The 21927-nt window shown below is 36.9% G+C and overlaps 1 protein-coding gene across 1 annotated transcript; it reads right to left on the bottom strand.

The window, feature by feature from the left end:
• Nucleotides 1-11954: 11954 nt before the first annotated feature.
• LOC109175187 (protein MRG1-like) lies at nt 11955-13743 on the bottom strand. Its single transcript, XM_019324439.1, has 4 exons — nt 13568-13743; nt 13288-13328; nt 12649-12750; nt 11955-12367 (listed from the first exon to the last, which is right to left on the bottom strand). Exons 1-4 carry the CDS (start codon nt 13635-13637, stop codon nt 12284-12286), a joined length of 297 nt encoding a protein of 98 aa, XP_019179984.1. The 5' UTR covers nt 13638-13743; the 3' UTR covers nt 11955-12283.
• Nucleotides 13744-21927: the final 8184 nt, after the last annotated feature.

Raw genomic sequence — 21927 nt, 5'->3', positions numbered from 1 at the left:
GTTTGCTTAGTTTGCGTTTGATGATAGTATAGTCACATGCCGAGTTGTAATATACAATTTTCTTTTTTGGTAACTCCTAATTTTCTAGTTATAAAATTATTGCAAGTTTTATAATTATTGGAAAGAGAAAATTACATTTTTGGTCCAGTGATTATTGTGGTTTGGTTAATTTCAGTACTTGACTTTAAAAACTAACAATTTAATTCTGTAACTATACAATTTTTAACACATTTGGTCATTCCGGTCAAATCACCGACCAAATAACGCCGAAAAATGTAACCCTTTTTAAATTATTTATTCAAGGGGACAAAACGGTCAATTTAAATTTTTTTTAAAAAAAAAAACTATAATGGCTTTAGGCCTCGCCGTCCCTCGCAGCACGCCGCAGCCGGTGGCCCAAATGTTCCTGACAATGGCGGCGCGTCCGATGAGGCCCAGAATGAAACTTTCGATGAGGTCGACAATGGCGGCGCGTTTGGCTTTTCTAGGCTCTCGCACCCCCAGCTCGTTGCCCACTCTAGTGGAGACGCTAAAGCTAAGAGAAGACAGGAAATGTAGATCAAAGAAGTGGTTTGAATCAGATTCTCCATTCCCATGGCTAAGCCGGAGAGGATGAAATATCCGGTGATGTTGGCGAAGCTGACGACGAGAATCATGGACAGAGCAATCTTGGCTATCAGGGGCGGAGCCACCTGAATGGTGCAGGCTGCAGGGGCCCTAGCCCTCCTCCCCCCCACCCAACTCTCCTCCAAATTATTTTAACTATTAAAATTTTTTGGTGAAATTTGGCCGGAGTGAACAAAATTGATAAAAGTTGCATAGTCAAGATACTAAATTAACACTTTTGAAAGTCGTGGACTGCAATTAACAGGATCTTTATAGTCACATGACCAAAATTGAAATTTACTCAATTTAAAATATAATATTTAAGCAAAATTTAAAATTTAAAAATATATAATTTTTAATATTTTAAAAATAAAATGTAATATTTTTTAGTTTTCTTTATAAATGCAACATTACTTTTTTAAGGGAAAATATAATACTTTTGATGAAAAAAATAATACTTTTACATAAAAATATAAAAGTATAATGGATTCCCTTATAAGTAACAAACATTTAATTCCTACTTTAGTACGTATAACATTTGCTAGTATAAGTAGTATTACATTTGCAAATTGACTCGACTAGACCCGTTCCGTCTCACAGAAGCGGTCTCACACAAGTGTGTAACTATTGGCAAAACCTTGTGTGAGACCGTCTCACGGATCCTTATCCGTGATATGGGTTGGGTCAAAATGAAAATGTAACACTTAATATGTTGAAAAATGTAATACTAATCAGGAATAAAGTGTTTATTATTTATATTAGAAAGTGTAATACTTTTATATTTTGATTTAAAACTTAAAAGTATTACAATTTTCATCAAAAGTATTTACATTTTTCTCAAAAGTATTACACGTCCCTTTATAAGTAACAAAAACTTTATTCCTAATTAGTATTACATTTTTCATTATAAGTATTATATTTTCATATTGATCCGATCTGACCCGACTCGTCTCATAGATAAAGATTTGTAAGACGATCTCACACAAGTGTGACTATGGCAATTTATATCCTGCACCACGGTGCGCGTTGCATTGTGCGCCCAGATGCAAAACGACGTCGTTTCAATTATTATTATTATTTTTTTTTTGAAATTTCCCGCCCCAGTGTTTGGCAGTTAATTTTTCTTTAAAAAAAAAAACCCATGTTCAAAAATGTACATAATGTTATACTAGAATACACATAATTGTATACATGAATGTACATAATTATATAACAAAATATACATACTCTTTTTTAAAAGATAATACACATAATCTAACATAATACATAATAAACATAAACTTTTAACATAATACACATCAACTCTTAACATAATACACAAAAATTTCCTGATTCGGATGTACATAATTGTATAAAAAGAATGTACATAATTGTATAAAAAATGTACATAATTGTATGAACAAATATACATAACCACAGCAACTTCCTACCGCACCTCCCAAAACGACGTCGTTTTGGGAGGCGCACGACGCACAGTGTTACGCGCGCCGTGGTGTAGGGTATAACAATTGGTGTGACCACTTATTAAAAACATATACATAAATTCCACCTATCAAAATTCCCCACATCCATGTATATGACATTTTAAGTACTCATCGCGTTTGACTCTTTCATATCTTCATTTCCAAATTAAAATAATCTCAACAGTATATTCCAAGATATTTGTGCCAAAAAATCAACAACCAAAAACATATACATAAATTCCACCTATCAAAATTCCCCACATCCATGTATGACATTTTCAAGTACTCATGGCGTTTTGACTCTTTCAGATCTTAATTTCCAAATTAATATAATCTCAACAGTATATTCCAAGATATTTGTGCCAAAAAATCAACAACCAAAGTAGTGTATGGACCACAAATATAAAATATATTATTTATTTACATAAATATATTATTTGAGAATTGAATATATACATTATTTTGTATATTGTAATATCAAATAATGTACATTAAATATACAAATAATGTGTTTTTAGTATATTAAAAATATATTTTATAATCATAAAAAGCACATTATTTGAGCATTGAAAATATATTATTTCATATATTATCAAATAATGTATATTCAATACAAAAAAAAAAAAAAGTATTTTTAGTATATTAAAGATATATCTTTTATCCATAATACATATAGCTTTGTGGACTGGTTCATAAAAAAACTTACTACTGGAAATTATGGAATTTCCGACCACCTGAAAGTGATCTTAAATCAATTCGAAAGTAAAAAGTGGTCGGAAATAGCAACAAGGATTTTTCCAATACCAAAAGTGGTCGGAACAAGGCTTTCGACTTGATTTAAGATCAATTTCATGTGGCCGGAATTTCATAATTTCCAGTAGTGAATTGTCATTAAAGCAGTTGTTGTCTTTGTTTGGATGAGGACCCAACCAATTGCGGGTCTTCCCCGACGAATAAAACAATTGGACGAAGGCTCAATTTGTCCAATATAGATTAAGACAGCAACTGTTGGTCTTCGTCCAGTGATTTTGGACATCAATTTGAACAGTCCTGTCACTCATCTACGAAAAATCAATGGCCATGGATATTGGAAGAAATCTAAAGAGTCAAGTACTTAAAAGAAATTTGTATACTAAATACCTGGTTCCATCTTATATTATGGATTATTCTAGTCTAAAATTACATTCAAATTATGTATTTACGCTTAACATTATGGTCTTGTTTGGTAAAATAATTAGTTTATTATCAGCTAAGTTTGGCTTATTTGACAATTATTAGCTATTTGACTTGGTTAAACAATCAACATGAGTGTTTGATTAATTGGTTTTTTGTAACAATTTTTTTGCTCTAAAATGCTAAAATTCAAAAACCCACTCAAAGTAGTTTCTCTGTTACAATGTAGTATCTTTTTCTCAATCTATTGAAGCACAAAGAGTCAATACCGCCCCCACGGGGAGGGATTCATAACCTTTTTTTTTGGGAGAGTCACTCCATGCCACTTAACCACAATGTCATTCGTCTCTTTAGATTTTTATAAATTTGTAAAAGTCTATAAAAGTTTGTATGACATATAAAATTTTAAAAACTTTTTCATGTTAAATAGCCTACAAAAGTTAACTCTAAATTGAATATATACCCTTACAAACTTTTCATAACTTTTATTGATATACTATTTACAATGTTCTTACAAAAACTTTGTGATTACATCCCAATCAAATCCAGAATTATAACGCTTAAGCTCAAAAAATTTTGTTAAAACAATTCTTAAATCATTTCAATTGACTTTGGTATTGTCATATGATCTTTGAGACACAAACTTTTCATTAAGAATTGAAAGTATTGAAAGTATTGAGACACAAATCAAATTCCAACTAGACGAGATTGAAAAAGACTTGATTCAAGCCCGAGCTCGTGTGCGCCGGCACCTGCGGGCACGAATGTCGTCCGGCTAAGTGAGCCGAAACTAAACAGCAGCAGCAAGTTTCAGCCATATACAGCCGAAACATGTCCAATACTTTGGGCCGAAACTGGGTAAGGTCGAAAGTTGCAAAAGGCCGAAGGGCCGAAACTGGGTAAGGTCGAAAGTTGCAAAAGGCCGAAACTGGGTAATGTCGAAAGTTGCAAAGTTGAGACTTAACAGGGCCGAAACTGGGTAAGGTAAGTTGCAAAGTTGAGACTGAACCCTGTACAGGGCCGAAACTGGGTAAGGTCGAAAGTTAAGACTGAACCCTGTACGCCAACGGTCTGGAACCCGAAAGTTCTGACTGTTATGGGGATTGAATTCATCTGTTACGGAATTAATATCCTATTAACTCCAATTTTGAATTCTGAATTCAATTCCCAGGTAGTGGCCTGCTGTTATAGCTGTTGGAAGGCAGCTTTAATGTCATTTTTAATTGCCATAATAAAGGCTATTGGCTCCTTCAACCCTATATAAAGAGGGTAGAGGCAGTGGAGTTTTACACACAGAAAATAGAACACGAAAGTTCTTCTTTTTAGCCTCAAAACCTCTCTGCTTCTACTCCTTCTTTAGCCTCCTGTGTTCATAGCCGTGTCTTGCTCGCCGGATTCCTTGTTTGAGTGCTCAAACATTGAATCACTAGCAAGTTTTATCCTGGGAAGCCTAGGCCACAACGCTCCAAGCATCTTTGGGAGGTGGCAAATAAGGTTTTAAGGAAAGAGTGCTCACTTGACTCTTGCAAAAACCCAACACCAGACACTAGCCAAATTTCTTCATCTTTTCTTCCCTTCTTTCCAGAAAATAATAGTCAATTTTATTTGATTATTATTTGTTTTCCTACCAACGATTCCTACAGTCTTAAAACCTTATACCTTGTTTTCCCGTTGCTTGTTTTCTCTAATTTCCTTGAAGAAAATGGAGCATCCCGTACTGCCAATTGATGGGGAGTATAATGTTGTTGCGGACAACAATGGAAGAAACGACAACAATAATGTTGTTGTGGACAACAGTGGAGCAAATGGCAACAATGTTGCTAATTCCCAAGCTACACCAGTGAACGTTGGTTCACAAGATGGTGGGAGCACTGAGGGATATATTCTCATGTCTCAGGTACCTCCGGTACCGAGTGGTTCGGCTGAAAAGCCGGAGAAGTTCACCAATGTTGGTTCGAACTTCAAGAGGTGGCAACAGAAGATGTTGTTCTACCTAGCAACTCTCGGCTTGTCGAGGATCTTGTTCGGGAAGGTTCCCGAGTTGAAGGAACAAGATGCACAATCCGTGATGGCAGTTGGTTATTGGAAGGATTCGGACTTCCTTTGCCGAAACTACATCCTGAATGGATTGTGTGACACGCTATACGATGTATATCGAAAGATAAGCACATCAAAAGCGTTGTGGGAAGCTTTGGATCATAAATACCAAAGTGAGGATGCCGGCTCAAAGAAATTTGTGGTTGGCCGATTCCTCGACTTCAAAATGGTTGATTCAAAGACCGTGCTAAGTCAGGTAGAAGATTTGCAATTAATCTTTGATGAGATCCGTGACGAGGGCATGGTGCTAAGTGAAGCCTTCCAAGTGGGATCTGTGATCCATTTGTTGCCTCCAGGTTGGAAGGACTTCAAGAACTACCTTAAGCATAAGCGAAAGGAGATGAATCTGGAGGACCTGATCCAGCGACTCAGGATTGAGGAAGGGAACAGGACGAACGATAGGAAAGTTCCTATCGTGGTTGGCGCTAAGGCCAACGTTGTGGAGCATTGTAAAAGCTCCAAGAGGAACAAGAAGGACAAGCGAAAGCTAGGTCCGAAAGGTGGCGTTACCAAGAACAAGTTTCCTGGTGAATGCTACAATTGTGGCAAGCATGGCCACAGAGCATCTGAATGCAAGGCTCCAAGGAAGAAGAACAAGAGTTCTGAAGCCAATGTTGTTGGAGATAGCAGTCAGAAAGAGGCCGAGATTAGCCTTTCGGCTATGGTGACCGAAGTGAATGGTTCATTGACAAGTAATTACCTTTTGAATAAGGTACCCCCCAAGAAGCTCGATAAGACTCCTTATGAGCTGTGGAACGGTATGAAACCTTCCTACCAGTACCTGAAAGTGTAGGGGTGCCTTGCCAAAGTGTTGGTGCCAACACCTAAGAAAGTAAAGATAGGTCATAAGACGGTGGACTGTATCTTTATTGGCTATGCACATAATAGTAGTGCGTATCGGTTCTTAGTACACGAGTCCCATAATCCGGACATACTTGAGAACACGATAATAGAATCAAGGAATGCATATTTCTTCGAAAATATATTTCCTTGTAGGTCCAACGAGGGACCAAGTATGTCAAAACGAACGTTTGACAAAACTATGGATAATGATAGTGGGGAATCTGAGAAAGAACCCAAGCTCGTGCTGAGACGCAGTAAGAGGGCGAGAGTTGGAAAATCATTCGGTCCTGATTTTCTAACTTACTTGTTAGAGTACGATTCGGGTACTCTAACTTGTTTATTAGAAAATGAACCCGATTTTCTATCTTGTTTGATAGAGAATGAGCCTCGAACGTTTGTAGAAGCTGTGACTTCTACAGAAGAACCAATGTGGAAAGAAGCTATAAAAAGTGAAGTGGATTCTATCCTACAGAATCACACTTGGGAACTTGTTGATCTTCCTCCGGGTAGTAAACCCTTAGGATCCAAGTGGGTCTTTAAAAGGAAGATGAAACCGGATGGTTCCATCGAGAAGTATAAGGCTAGGCTTGTAATCAAGGGTTACAGGCAACGCGAGGGCCTCGATTACTTCGACAATTATTCTCCCGTGACGAGAATAAACTCCATTAGGATGATACTTGCCATAGCCGCGTTGCGGAACTTGGAAGTTCATCAAATGGATGTGAAAACCGTTTTCCTAAATGGCGAATTAGATGAGGAAATCTATATGGAACAACCCGAAGGGTTCGTGGTTCTGGGCCAAGAAAGGAAAGTGTGTAAGTTGGTTAAATCGCTCTATGGTTTGAAACAAGCGCCTAAGCAGTGGCACAAGAAGTTTAACCATGCGATGTTAACTAACGGGTTTAAAATAAACGAAAGTGACAAATGTGTCTATGTTAAGGAAACGATAGACGGCTACGTCATTCTTTGTTTATATGTCGATGATATTCTCATCGTTGGTAGTAATGATCGAATGATCAAGTCTACTAAAAAAATGTTAAATGCGAGATTTGACATGAAGGATATGGGTTTGACTGATTTAATCCTCGGGATTAGAATCATTAGAAGACCTGATGGTCTCGTGTTGAGCCAATCACATTATATTGACAAAATCCTTGAGAAATTTAACAAGGATGATAGTCAAGTGGCTAGGACACCATTTGATACAAATATTCATCTAACCAAGAACCACGGAGAAGGTATTTCACAAGTGGAATATGCTCGGGTTATTGGTAGTTTGGTGTATCTTATGAGCTGTACTAGGCCGAATATTGCCTATGCGGTTAGTAAACTCAGTAGATATACGAGTAACCCCGGTGCTATGCACTGGAAGGCAATAGTAAAGGTTATGAGATACTTGAGGTATACTCGTGATCTTGGACTGCACTACGGGAGATATCCCGCTGTACTTGAAGGGTATAGCGACGCGAATTGGATATCTGATATTAAGGACTCTAAGTCCACGAGTGGCTACGTGTTTACACTAGCCGGTGCAGCTGTTGTGTGGAAATCCTTTAAGCAAACTGTGATAGCTAGATCCACGATGGAATCTGAGCTAATAGCCTTGGACAAAGGATGTGAAGAAGCTGAATGGCTACTCCATTTTATAGAGGATATTCCTAATTGGGAAAGACTGGTACCTCCAATATGTGTGCATTGCGATAGTCAAGCCACAATCGGGAGAGTACAGAGTCATATGTATAATGGTAAGTCTAGACATGTGCGTCGTAGACATAATACCATTAGACAACTGCTCACAACTGGTGTTGTCTCGATTGATTACGTAAAGTCAAAAGACAATATAGCGGATCCGCTGACCAAAGGGTTAGGAAGAGAAGTTGTGGAGAAGTTGACACGAGGAATGGGTCTAATGCCCTTGGACTAAAAAGTTCTATAGTGGATACCCAACCTAGCTGGCACCTAGGTTCAATGGGACAACTAAATTATGGAACGGAGCGCGTCACTGTGGGGGTCTCGGACTCCCTACCACTCCTCGTTAAAACAGTGACTCCTGCAAGAGGCTAGCATGTCAATGCTTTAATGATTCTTGAGTATGCGGGATACTCGAGAAAGAATCACCTATGTTAGAGAGAAGTGAGGGTCGCTTCAAAGGAGAATTGTTGGGCACAATTCTTTAGAAACTCTCGCAGAACCAGGAACGGTGACCCACGACCAAAACGGGCACACTCATGAGAGCAAGAGCATGGTTGGGAGATTCCTGTGTGAGATATGTCATCGTCTACACAAACGGCAGTCGGTTCAAAGACATCGCGTTCTACCGTACAGCCAGTAGAGTAAACATGTCTTCACGAGGGAAGGTTCAAAGGGTATAGTGACTCCCTACCAATCCTATGTAGGGATCGACCGTTTGAACACAGTTGTATCCGATTTCAAAATACCCCAAAAATCAATTTTTCATTCATGTGGGGGATTGTTGGAAAAAATAGCTTAAAATGGCATGTTAAGTGGCTATTTTGTGGTACAATTATCAGCGGGGTCCACTTCCGATTTGGGTCGGGTCAAAGTGGATTCAGATTCTTCGTAGTGAGACGAAGAGATCGATATATTGTACGCTCAAAACGGATAATGGGTGAATGAGATATTGATTCTCAAAGTAGACCCATTTGAGTTGGAAAATGAAGGGAAAATGTGGCTTTTGTCCCACATTGCTTTGGAATGAAGATTTTCCCCCCTTATATACAAGAGCTCTTTTGAAGCTTGTAGAATTGTATAGAAAAGAGGCTCTCTCGCGCGGGGGGTGCAAATCAAAAATCCAACTAGACGAGATTGAAAAAGGCTTGATTCAAGCCCGAGCTCGTGTGCGCTAGCACCTGCGGTGGCCTTGCGGGCTAAGTTATGCCAAACTTTAACAGCAGCAGCAAGTTTCGGCCATATACAGCCGAAACATGTCCAGTACTTTCGGCCATATACAGCCGAAACATGTATAGTACTTTCGGCCATATACAGCCGAAACATGTATAGTACTTTCGGCCTTGTGGCCGAAGTTTCGGCCATATACAGCCGAAACATGTCCAGTACTTTCGGCCATATACAGCCGAAACATGTCCAGTACTTTCGGCCTCGAAAGTTGAGACCGTTACGGAATTAATATCCTATTAACTCCAATTTTAAATTCTGAATTCAATTCCAAGGTAGTGGCCTGCTGTTATAGCTGTTGGAATGCAGCTTTAATATCATTTTTAATTGTCATAATAAAGGCTATGGGCTTCTTCAACCCTATATAAAGAGGGTAGAGGCAGTGGAGTTTTACACAGAAAATAGAACACGAAAGTTCTTCTTTTTAGCCTCAAAACCTCTCTGCTTCTACTCCTTCTTTAGCCTCCTGTGCTCATAGCCGTGTCTTGCTCGCCGGATTCCTTGTTTGAGTGCTCAAACATTGAATCACTAGCAAGTTTTATCCTGGGAAGCCTAGGCCACAACGCTCCTAGCATCTTTGGGAGGCGGCAAATAAGGTTTTAAGGAAAGAGTGCTCACTTGACTCTTGCAAAAACCCAACACCAGACACTAGCCAAATTTCTTCATCTTTTCTTCCCTTATTTCCAGAAAATAATAGTCAATTTTATTTGATTATTATTTGTTTTCCTACCAACGATTCTTACAGTAGCAACCAGTTCTGCATCTCCCAGATTTCAACCAATCCTTTATGATTGAGAAAGATGCATCTAGCATTAGTGTAGGAGCAGTCCTCATCTAAGAAGAACACAACCTATCGCCTTCTTTAGCAAAAAAAACATAAAAATAAAAATGGACCTCAATTACAAGCTAAGGATCTTTGATGAAGTAGTCTTTTGGGTGAGTGAATGTGTAAGAGGGTATCCTTACACCGGATATCGTTCTCACAAGGATTGATGATAAGAGTAGAGCTTTAGGGTCCAAAACATAAGATATTGATGTTCCTCATGGAAATCTAGCCAAAACATAAGGTAGATAAAGACACAAACACAATAACAAACAACGCACTTTAATGAATATCAATGACAAGAAATTGGAGGTAGATAGGAACTAAAGGTAGGTGAAGATAGCAAAACCAAATTGAGGGCCAAAAGATGATAGATATCATAAAACAATAGGGAAGCCTTTCTCAAGGCCGATCATCCCACACTCCAAGAACATTCAAGGACATTTTCATGACTCAAGAATCTTTAAGAGGCCAGCATTTCATCAAATATTTGGTGTTCTTAACATCACACACTTCCCTTTTCTCAAATGTGAAGCATGGTTGATCAACTACTTGAGCTTAGACTAAGTTGTCACTCCTTAATCGGGACTCAACCACTCATATGTCAATCAACATCATCAAGATCAAGTCTCAACTTTCCTTTTCAACCAATTCAAAGTCATCCATCAAACACCTAGCATATGTCCCTACCTCCCTCAAAGGAGAACTAATCACACATAAGCAATAATGAAAATATCACAATATTCATAATCAACAAGGAAATCCATAACAAACACAAGATATAAGATCAAAGCAATAAAGCAAGAAAGTAAATTGCAAAGGAATGAAATAAAAAGAAGAAAAACTTATCTATTGATCTATTGAAAATAGATATGAAATCTCTGAAATCCAAGATTAAATGCTTCAATCCAAGATTTCAAAATGTTTAAGATCCTAAATATAAACCTAATCTAACCTAAAAATATCAAAGAAAATGAAAGAGATCAGAGAAGTTATTCTAAAATGGGTCGAAACCATCTTGAAATGGCTGAAAACGGAGTTCAATACAAGCAAATAAGGCTAGCCACGGGCGTGGCCGACCCTGTGGCCAGAAACGTGTGCCCACTGGAATGTGGCTATGGGAATGGCCACGGGCGTGGCCAATCCCGTAGCTACCTTAGCTTCAGGGAGATACCCGGCTTGCGCAACATCTTTGACTTTTAGGCTATTTTTCATCTTCGAAACCTTTGAATTAACGTTTGTGGTCTTCATCAAAGTTGTATCCCTTCAAGTTACACTAGTACAAAACGACTCATTCGCGTCTTTACTAATTGATAATACGCGTCTTTACTAGTAAAGACGCGTATGGCGCAGACACTGAAAGTTGGCAACTTTATGCGTCTGTACTTGGAAGCCGCGTAAAGGTAGACTATACGCGTCTGTACTAGCTAAGTAAAGACGCGTATTGTCTTTAACAAAAATAAAAAAAAAATAAAAATAGGCGTATTTAACACCTATTTTTTCCTTTTAATATTTTGTTTAATTCAATAGTATCCTGTACTAATTAATCCTAAAATTTTGCTACCAAAACAACATTTATATAGTTCAAACCATTCAACACAATATATATATATATATATATATATATATATATATATATATATATATATATATATATTTATAATCCAACATGCATAATTTTCTAACAAAATATAACAATCCAACATTAATCTATCATAATATATAGAATGTAATTCCATCTAAAACACATATTAAATACGAAAGTAGTGTTGACAGGAAAGGCCGCTCTTTTGCATTTGTAGCTACTTGCATCAAGAAAAGACTCTTACCAAATTACCAGGAACAAAACTAAAAGGGCATCAAGCCACATAAAGTACATTGTTTACTCACTGTATTCTTTTTTGTTGGCCAAAAAAAAGAAGGCTAATGGCCCAAGAGTTTATACCCCTTATGAAAAGCCTTGCCTGAATTTAACAATTTACTATATGGGGAAATGTCCATAGTTGGGGAATTCAGGATAAATTGCAGGCCTCTAGAGGTTTAAAAGTTGGCTATCCATTGACCATAAAAGACAAATCAGAGTTTGAACTGCCTATTCCAACTTTTTTAGAGGAAAAAGAATAATGCACTATTTGCCTCCAATACCCTTGCTCTAGGGTAAAAATTAAATTTCTATATAGAGTGCTCCTTATGTTTAGTAAACATATCAGAGAAATTTCTTTTTTGGTTGATGAGTAGACAGACCATCACTTGCTGGGACAGGGCTAGCTAGAAAAGGTGCTCTTACCAAATCAAACTACAAACAAATCAATCAATTTTATTAAAGCAGTGAATATAGGATGTTCTAAGATACACAAGACACTTACATGCCATCCTTTTCTGCTCTGTATTCAAGGTATTTTGTCAGTATATCATCAACATTGGGTGATCGGGGTAAATGTACAAGCTGCAAGCAAAATAAAAAGCTCAAGTCCATTTGAGCATAAATATTGTGGAAATAAAAGATCAGGCATAATTGAAAATGGAATTTCTTCTTTAAGGAAGCCGTTCTTACCATGTCCAGCAAAGAAAATGAATTTCAAAAGGAGCTAATTAAGTAACTCATTTATGTTTTATTTAAAACCAAATGCAACATCTTTAATAACTGCTGTAACCCTTCTATACTTATATTTTCTCCCAGCCATGGGCAAAAAGATAAAAAGAGAAGTACACAAAATCTTCACATGCCTTATTTTGTTGAGTGACAAATTCCCAATCATCAACAAGGTGCTTTTTCAAAGTGGATGGAATTTGAATCTTGATGAGTTTCTCAACAGATGCATTTTCCTTCTGCTCATGAAAAAAAAAAACTCCACACGAAAGGTTAACAAGTAGCAATAGAGTAAATTGGGGAATCAGTTAAAAAAAAGAATTCTTATGAAAGGGCAGGCAATATCTTGGGCAACAATGCAACATTGGGGAAGGAAAGAGAAAAAGAGGGGGTTGGAGTGGTCAGAAAAAGAATTGTGCATTAAATTGACTGGCAGAGCATATAAACTATGTAACCACAAGTTTAAAATGTCAAGAACACCTACTTATTAAAAGCTAAGATCAAAGCATCCAAGTATAAATATAGAAGCAAAGAAGACTTGGTTGCAGTAACAGCCATCAGGACCAAAAATGAGAGGAAAAGAAACTGATAACTCAATCACAATTCAGTCTATTTCCAAGTGCAGTAGTCAGTTGAGTGTAATATAATACTGCATAAATAATAGCATGGACGTGATTTACAAGCATGTAAAAAGGTAGATGTGATTTATAAGCATATAAACAAGAGGGATCTTATTTCCTCAACTTCAAAAAGCAATAAAAAAAAATTAAACAAACCTCAGTGCCAGAGTCAGCCTTGCGTTTTTTCCCTTTTGCAACTGCAAATTGAAGACTTAGGTGTTGTGAAACCAGATATAGAAGTTATACACATCCAAAACAAGAACTTTCTAACCAAAAAAAAAAAAAAAAAAAAAAAAAAAAAAAAAAAAAAGAAGAAAGCAAGAAGAGAAGAAATTCAGCAGTGGTAATTATCTTTTCCTTTTGAAATGTATTTATTTGTAAAAAAGACAACTACTAACTCAAAAAGGTCAAAACAATATGAAAGAAAACACCATACCGTTGTGCTTTGTGTCCTCTTTATCTGCTTTTAGATCTATCAAATTCAAGTAAAACAATGTCAAGTACATGTTAAATTTGTAATGAGGAAACAGCTCTCTAAATTATCAGGCAAATTAGAAAATGATCTTTTTTACTCTGATGTTTGCACATTGATAATTAACAGCAAATGATCTTATTAAGGTTACCACTGGCATTTGGAGCAGCACTCATAATAAGTTGAGGAATTTCCAAGTTACAAAAAATACAAAACTAAAAAAATCCTATCCCAGAACCCACGTTTTCCAAAAGGCGGAACCAGGAAAACAACAGGCATTCATATGGGCGTGCATTTGGTGAGTACTAGAATAGAATGATGAAAATTACACTATTATGATGGCGAACTTACAGATGTTCTCATCCACCTAATATGATGAAAATTACACTATCAATACACTAAACCATTCATAGATTCCAAAAAGCAATCAATCATATCAGACAAAGTCCCGTATCAATGTTAGGCAAATCAGAAGTCATAAAATGCAAACCGAACAACAAAAACTAATCAAATTGATATATCTCACATCTTGGGAAGAGATCTTGAGCCAGCTGGGAGGGGTTCTCTTGTACGGAAGAGCTGAAGATGAAATACCCTTACTGAAATGCAACAAGTAATGCAACCGATACTTAGAATCACGATCTGACTATACATTTCAACAATGAAAGTTAAGGGATTTGGAATCACTGACGTACCCGCGACTGTGGAGGCGAGCGTGGAGACCGGAGGCGAGCTTGGGCGGTTTGCGGTGGACGATGAAGCAGCAATAGTGCGGATGGAATTCAAGGCAATCAGAGCTCTGAGGCGGTGGAAGAGACCCCTAAGATAAATCTTGTCCTCCAGAGCACAATGAGATTTGTTTACTTTATGAAGTTGAACCATCCCGCAAGATAGATCTATGCACACCCTCTTGTTCCTCTTCAGCAGAAATAATAACATCACAAAATGAAAAACTTTAAAAAATTTAAATGTGATCACAACCTACCAATGGAGTAAAAGAAAAGTAAAGCAACAACCCTACCAGTAAGACAGAGTTCAATGATCTGTTTCCATGCATAAGTTGCCTTCCTTCAAGTATTTTTAAACAGCACCTTCCTAGGCACCGTGGTCCTTCCATCCTTACTAAAGGCCTAAATCCACATTCAAAATAGAATAATAATTGGAAAAGCAGGAACCTCTATACAGAAACATGGAGCTTGCATACTTCTCTAGTTGGAAAAGTTTCTATAAGACCATAATATACAAAGCAGTTATAATATCAATACAAATTTCAAAAACATAATAGCATGGTTGGTTCATGGAATAAAATTAGAGGGAATGGAACTAGGATTTCATAGGTTTCAATCAATTATTGGTAAGATGAGAAAATACACTTGCTAACTACACTATGTTATTTTTTTTTAATAATATTATGAATAAACTTACCAGAGGTTGGGCCAAATCCAAACTCAAAGGGACCTCGGTATTCCACACTAGTTGGTTGTGCAGAGGCTGCACGGCCTGCACCTTGCACTTGCGAAAACTTCTACACATTTGCTGCCTTGCTGATGATTTGTAATAACCTGTGTAATTAGTACTTAATTATAAATTTTCTTTACTAAACGGTCCAGCACAAGATGACAATCTTTGGAGCTTTGAACATATTAAATGTGTCTGCTCACATTGAGCCCGAAACCATTTGTTTCATATTGTTGCTGTTCCCCAGCTTGAAACCTTTCCTACCACTGTGTAGTCCAGCCAAACACATTTGAGAATAAACTAATAAAGAGATCTTGACTTGTTAGACACACCCTCTGGTTCCAAAATGTGCATCAGTTCTACTTATTTATTTTTGGTACATTGATTATATATATTGATAGCAAGTACAACTGTATATCAAATTTAAACATTATGATATAAGGGCAAGAAAATGCAATGAGAGGTCTACAACTTTAAACAATATTCATATCTATTTTGCAAGACAGAATTCTAAAGAGATGTTCACAAATCAAAATACCTGAAGTTCATGCTCATTAAGCATGTTTATCCACTCCTTTTGTATTAAGACTTGGAAGCCCCTAAAAAATGAGAACTTTGTTCACTTATCTGAAACATCATATCAATTTTATAATGCAACTTTAAAGACAAAAATACTACAATTAAGATGAATTTATAACAATATAAGCATATTGTTTCATAAATCATTAGTGTAGTGCACCAAATCACTAATAAATAGTTAAATAGTAAATACCACTTGAAAAGAGTTGGGAAGTGGATTTTAGGAATGTAAAATTCAGAACTATGCACAAGAATTATCCAAGAATCATCTAGCATCAGGTGGAAAAAGATTACAAGAATCACTTTTTGTATGCAAAATGTTTTTCAAGCAATTCCAAATTGAAAATAAAGTGAGAAATTTCCCATCATCAATAATTAAGTATCCCAAAAGGCAAGCAATCTTGACTTCCACTAACAAGCTAAAAAGAATTCAGTTCCTTTAAAAGACTGTCTAATTGAGTAAATCCAAATTAATTGAAGATCCAGAATAAAAAATTTAAAGCAATCCTAAACATAAGGCACTTTTTTTTTTTTTTCCAGAATTTAATTACATAAAAAGAGATAGATAGACAGTAAACTTAAATAAATACCTTTAGTTGTTTTCTATACTAGTCTTCAATGCCCTCTTTCACCATAGTTGCCCCAATAACTATGATGAGAGGGAGAATGGCAGTGATAGCAGAATAGGGAGCCAGAGAAGTGAAGGACGAGATGCTTGTGACCAAGAAATAAAAGTTTGCCACTCTCCTGAACAGTTCAAACAAGGATTTCGGCAAGAAAGTTGCAATTGTGTACTTGATAGTCCTCACATAACACTTCAGATACATTAGCATTTTGATTGACTCTGAAAAACAACAAAAAAAAACCAAAACAAAAAAAAAAATTTGACAAGTGAATCAAATAAAATTGATTCACTGCAATGCAAAGTAGAAGAAAGGATCGTAATAGAAAATCACCCAAAGAGATTGTAATAGTCGTCGCAGTAAATGGTGATCAAAGCTGGATCAGAAGGGAGAGATGCCGATTTGAAGTCGTCAGTACCGCCACCTCTGCCGCTGGATGAACACGCGATGTGTTGGTCGAATCCGAAGCCATCATCGCCTCTCACGCTAGATCTAAATCTATATTTGAATCTGAAGATGCCGTCAAATTATGTGCGGAGAACGGCCACGTCACACACCCCATCTTGGGGACAACCTATGCGCCGCGGGACTGAAGGGAGCAAGGACGAGCAAGAGGAAGACAGAGATGGAGGTGCGGAAGGGAGAAGTGTAGTGCGGCGGCAGGAGGGAGAAATAGAGAAAGAGGAAACTTAGGGTTTGGTGGAGCAAATGATATTTACATGTTTTTTTAGAAAGTATAAAATAAAAAATATGCGTAACAACACACGTCATTACATTGAAGATAAAGACGCGGTATAAAATACAACTAAACATACGCGTCTTTTCTATACAAGTAAAGACGCTTAAAGTCTTTAAAATATTACATAAATGCCACCGCGTTTCTTTCCCCTTACTTTAGGAGTCATTAGTTCTAACTAAAGACGTGTATTGTTACATTTTTTTCGTCCATTTTCTACTAGTGAAAGGTTCGAGTTTTTGCTTGGCAGCTTGCGACGTCGGTGCTCCCTACGAGAGAGGCCCTTTTATCAAGGCGGGTGGCTTGTTCGGTGATTTGCCATATATGTGGGAGGGTGGATGAAACTAATGCACACTTGTTCAGGGATTGCATCCATGTACGTGTGATATGGGCTTCGTTGCAGTTGCCGACGGGAACACATGCGTAAGGTAACTTGGTAGACTGGTTTTTTGAAATGCTTATATGTCTAAAGGATGACCTCCAATCGAAGTTTGTTATGTTGTGTTGGGCGGTTTGGGCGAGCAGAAATGCTTGTGTCTGGCAGGGTAAGCAGTTCTCAAAGGGATGCCGTTGTACGGGAGGCTTTGGCGTTTTGGCAGAATTGGAAGCACGTATAAACGGAGGGGGAAGGCCGCCGGGATGGAAATGTTGTGGGCGAAGCATGGCAACCGCCAGATGCCGGGAGGATGAAGCTAAATACTGACGCTGCCTTTGACTCCATACGTAATAGAATGGGTGTTGCGAGATGAGAACGGGCATTTTATGGCTGCTAAGAGCAATTGTATGCAAGGTCAGTATTCTGTTGTTGAGGCTGAGGTGCTGTGCGCGCGGGAGGCCCTGTCTTGGTTGCGTGATACTGGGATGGGGGAAGTTGATGTGGAAACGGATGCCCAATTGTGTATTAATGCGTTAAATTCTGAACCTTTTTTTACTACTTTTGGTTTTTTTAATTGAGGATGTAAAGCAAGTGGCCTCTATGCTCAATGGGGTTCACTTTAGTTATGCTAGGCGATCTGCGAACCGTGCGGCCCATGTGTTACCTAGGGAAGCCGTTTCTGTGTCAGGTCCTGGGGAGTGGTTTGATGTTCCTCCCAGTTTTCTTGTTGCGTTCATTGATTCTGATATAATCAATTAAGTTCCGTTTTCCAAAAAAAAAAAAAAAAGTCTTAATCGAATACCAAAAGGCTTTTAAATACTCTTTAAAAATCTTGATTGAATACCGCCTGAATTTTAAAGACTCTGTAAAAGTTTGAATCGAATACCCCCAAACTTTTAAAGTTCATAAAAGTCTTTAAAACTCTATGAAAGTCATGATTGAATACACCCCCCTTATGTTACCAGGACTATATGGTCTAATGGTACCCAGGTTGGACTTCCATTTGGAAGATTATGAGTAAAGTATATGAACAGATATTACAATGTAATAGAGCCAGTAGCTTACAAAAGAAAACACCCCCCTTATGTTAGTGTACATTTTAGAATTTATGATTTACTTTCTTTAACTTTAAGGTTTAGTGTATTTTTGTTTAGGTTGTAGAGTTTATCAACAAATTACTGTTACAAATTGCACTATGTAGTGTTAGGAATAAAGTATAATTGGATTTTGATGATGCTCAGTATAGTTAAATTAGCATTATAGAACCCCAAAATTTCCTTCTTAAAAATATATACTCGATCGTCGGGCAATAATATAATGGAATCAATAGCAATCAAGGAGAAAAAGAGAAGGACTCTCACAAGCAATATAGCATACTAACAATAAGACAAGTTCTTGGAAGGCAATAAATCACCCCTATAGTCACAAAGTTAGCAGCAAGAAAGGAGTAAGCTATGTGATAAGCCATGGAATGGCCCATAATTGTGTTTCATTTGTGCTTAATTTTGTTTGAATGCTAGGTAATTGTGGTGGAATGAGGCTTAGTTGAGGTGTTTGTGATTGTAGGAAGGAAAGATTGGACCTAGGCATGCAAGAGCTTGAAGAGAGGATAATCCGGAAAGATATCAAGGCAAAACGGTCCAAAACGAAAGGTAAAAAGCAGTTAACGAAGCAAGGAAACAAAGACGACGTCCAAAAGTGCCTCCGGGAGGGTGTCGTGATGGAGTTCAAGGCATGAACTCCACCATGACGCACTTGCCAACTTTCGGATGTTAGGTGTCACGCTGATGGTCACGGCGTGACCACCAACGTGACGGCCTAACATCCGCAAAGTGGCCTAGCCCGTCACAATGATCCATCGTGCTTCTGCTTGTATGCATGAAAGTTGCAGCCCTTTGAGTTGGCTTTCTATTGGCTCAAGAATCACTTAATTTAGATATTCATATGCTAAGATCATGGTTGCAAAAATCGAGCTTAGGAGTTAGGCGGTGGACGACCGCGTAGAAATTTGGCGGAATCGCCGTTCTAGGCGGCTGTCTAGGTGCCCTAGGCACCAACTAGGCCGCCGTGGACTAGGCGCCCAAAAACATCTTTTACTTTAAAAAAAAAAAAAAAAAAAAAAAAAAAAAAAAAAAAAAAAGGCACTTAGGCCCTAGGCGCCCCAGCCCCAACCCGAGGAACGCGTAGCGCTTTTTACAACCTTAGCTAAGATATGACCAAAACACTAAATAGTTGCCCAGTAGAGCAGGAAATACAACTTCATGTCATTTTGCTCTTGACCGTTCTTCCATAATTACTTCTCTGTAACTTTGACTGGGTCGCGCACCTACACAGATTGGACCACCATATACACTTTGGGCCTTCAAAAGCCCAAAGTTGAAAGCCTAGTACCTCACCCAACAGCTATAAAAACTAATCATTATTGCGTCAGTCGTTATATCATCGTAGACCGCGGTGCACATGCACCACGGTAAAAAACGACGACGTTTCTTTAAGTAAAGAAACGGTCCGTCGTTACCGTTAACGGAGTCCGCATGTTTGGTGTATTAAACACCAATTGACACTACAGTATATCTAAACCGACACTGCCTCGCGTATTATTTTTATATTATCAAATGAAACTGCAGTTATATCAAAATGATACTGTAGTTGTGGTGAAATGAAACTGCAGTGTATATAAAATGAAACTGAATAATATTTCACATGTTTGAGTGTATATTGTACAATGAAGCTGTAATTATATCAAAATGATCATGTAGGTGTGTTTTAATAAAACTATAGTGTATATAAAATAAAATTAAATAACATTTTCACATATTTGAGTCTATAAATATCAAATGGAATTGTAGTTATATTGAAATGAAATTGCAGTGTATACAAAATGAAACTGAATAACAGAGTTACTTTTTTGCGGAATGGTGCGGAACGGCGGAAAACGGATGTCGTTTCTTTTCATTTAACAAAACGACGTCGTTTTGATGCGCGGTGCATAATTGATTATGCACCGCGGTGCACGACATAATTTGCCTTATTGCGTGGACCGTGGTCCACACAGTTGTATGGACCACGGTCCAAAAATACATAAAGTACATTATTTTCACTCATAAAATACATTATTGTAACACATAAAGTATATTACTCTAACTCATAAAATATATTATCTTGCCCCAAAAATTTCATTATTCTAACACATAAAGTACATTATACATTATTCTAATTTATAAAATACATTATTGTAACACATAAAGTACATTATTCTAACTCACAAAATATATTATTTTACCCCAAAAATTTCATAATTCTAACACATAAAGTACATTATACATTATTCTAATTTATAAAATACATTATTGTAACACATAAATTACATTATTATAACTCACAAAATATATTATTTTACCCCAAAAATTTCATTATTCTAGAACATATAAAGTACATTATTCTAACACATAAATTACATTATCTTACCCCATAATATTCATTATTCTAATACGCGCGCAGAGTAAGAAACAACAAAATGATGTCATTTTGGACCGTGGTCCACACAATAATTTGCCCTATAAAAGTAGATACTTGACCAAATATATGAGAAGTCCAATTATATTATTATATTGTAAAGTTTAAAATCTTTTTATTTTTTGAAGTTTTTATTTAAATTCATAATAATTAACATAAATTCTTTCATGCACCGCACAAGTAAAACACTAGTATATAATTTAAAAAATGTATGGTAGTGCCATTTTTGAAATTGCTGTCGTGCATATGGGAATACTTGATTGTGCATTTGAAAAATAATTGACAGTGAATTTGGAGAAAAAAATTTCAACGTATAACTAGTTATCCGCAAATGCACAATTATACATTACAGGATGCACAATTGTAATTACAAAAATATTATCGTGTTTTTAGAAAAAAAAATATTTAACAGTGCGTTTGTATGATGTTTCTAAATGCATAATCAATTATTTATAGATGTACAATCAAACATTATAAGATTCAAAAATGTAGGTTACAGTTCTCACAAAAAGAGTTATTTTTATGAAATCATGCCCCTATGTGGTAGATAGGTGAATTTAATTAGAACACATGGGGAGTTATTAAAAAATTAAATATAAAAAACTATATAATGGGGCTGCTTATGGGCTGTTAATAAAAGAGAAAATTACATTTTTAGTCCTATAACTATAGATGTCTTGTTAATTTCAGTACTTGACTTTAAAAACTAACAATTTAATCCTATAACAATGAAATTTTTAACACATTTGGTCCTCACGGCCAAATCACCGGCCAATGTTGCCGGAAAACTGTAAACCATTTATAATTATTTAATCATGAGGGCAAATAGGTCATTTCAAGCCCTTTCTTCTTCTTCCTTCTTTCTTCTTCTTTGTTTGTTTAATTCGTTCCTTCTGCAGTCGTCCTTCCTAACCCTCTCCTCCTCTTTGTGAAATATGACGAGTTCATCTATATATGCACTATCAGTATCAGTGTCCAGTGAACATCTAGGATGTAACATTCTGAGCCTACTTGGCTCCTTCCTTTCTTGAGATGA

The sequence above is a fragment of the Ipomoea nil genome, unplaced genomic scaffold (assembly GCF_001879475.1).
Source record: "Ipomoea nil cultivar Tokyo-kokei standard unplaced genomic scaffold, Asagao_1.1 scaffold0684, whole genome shotgun sequence".
NCBI classification, from domain to species: domain Eukaryota; kingdom Viridiplantae; phylum Streptophyta; class Magnoliopsida; order Solanales; family Convolvulaceae; genus Ipomoea; species Ipomoea nil.
The sequence above is the reverse complement of the archived record's forward strand: the minus strand, read 5'-3'. Positions and strand labels throughout refer to the sequence as shown.

Coding starts and splice junctions, on each gene's coding strand:
- LOC109175187 (XM_019324439.1), bottom strand. CDS start 13,637: ATGTACTTGACATTGTTTTACTTGAATTTGATAGATCTAAAAGCAGAT. Junction 13,329..13,567: donor AGAGGACACAAAGCACAACG/GTATGGTGTTTT, acceptor TTCAATTTGCAG/TTGCAAAAGGGAAAAAACGC. Junction 12,751..13,287: donor AGGCTGACTCTGGCACTGAG/GTTTGTTTAATT, acceptor TTTCATGAGCAG/AAGGAAAATGCATCTGTTGA.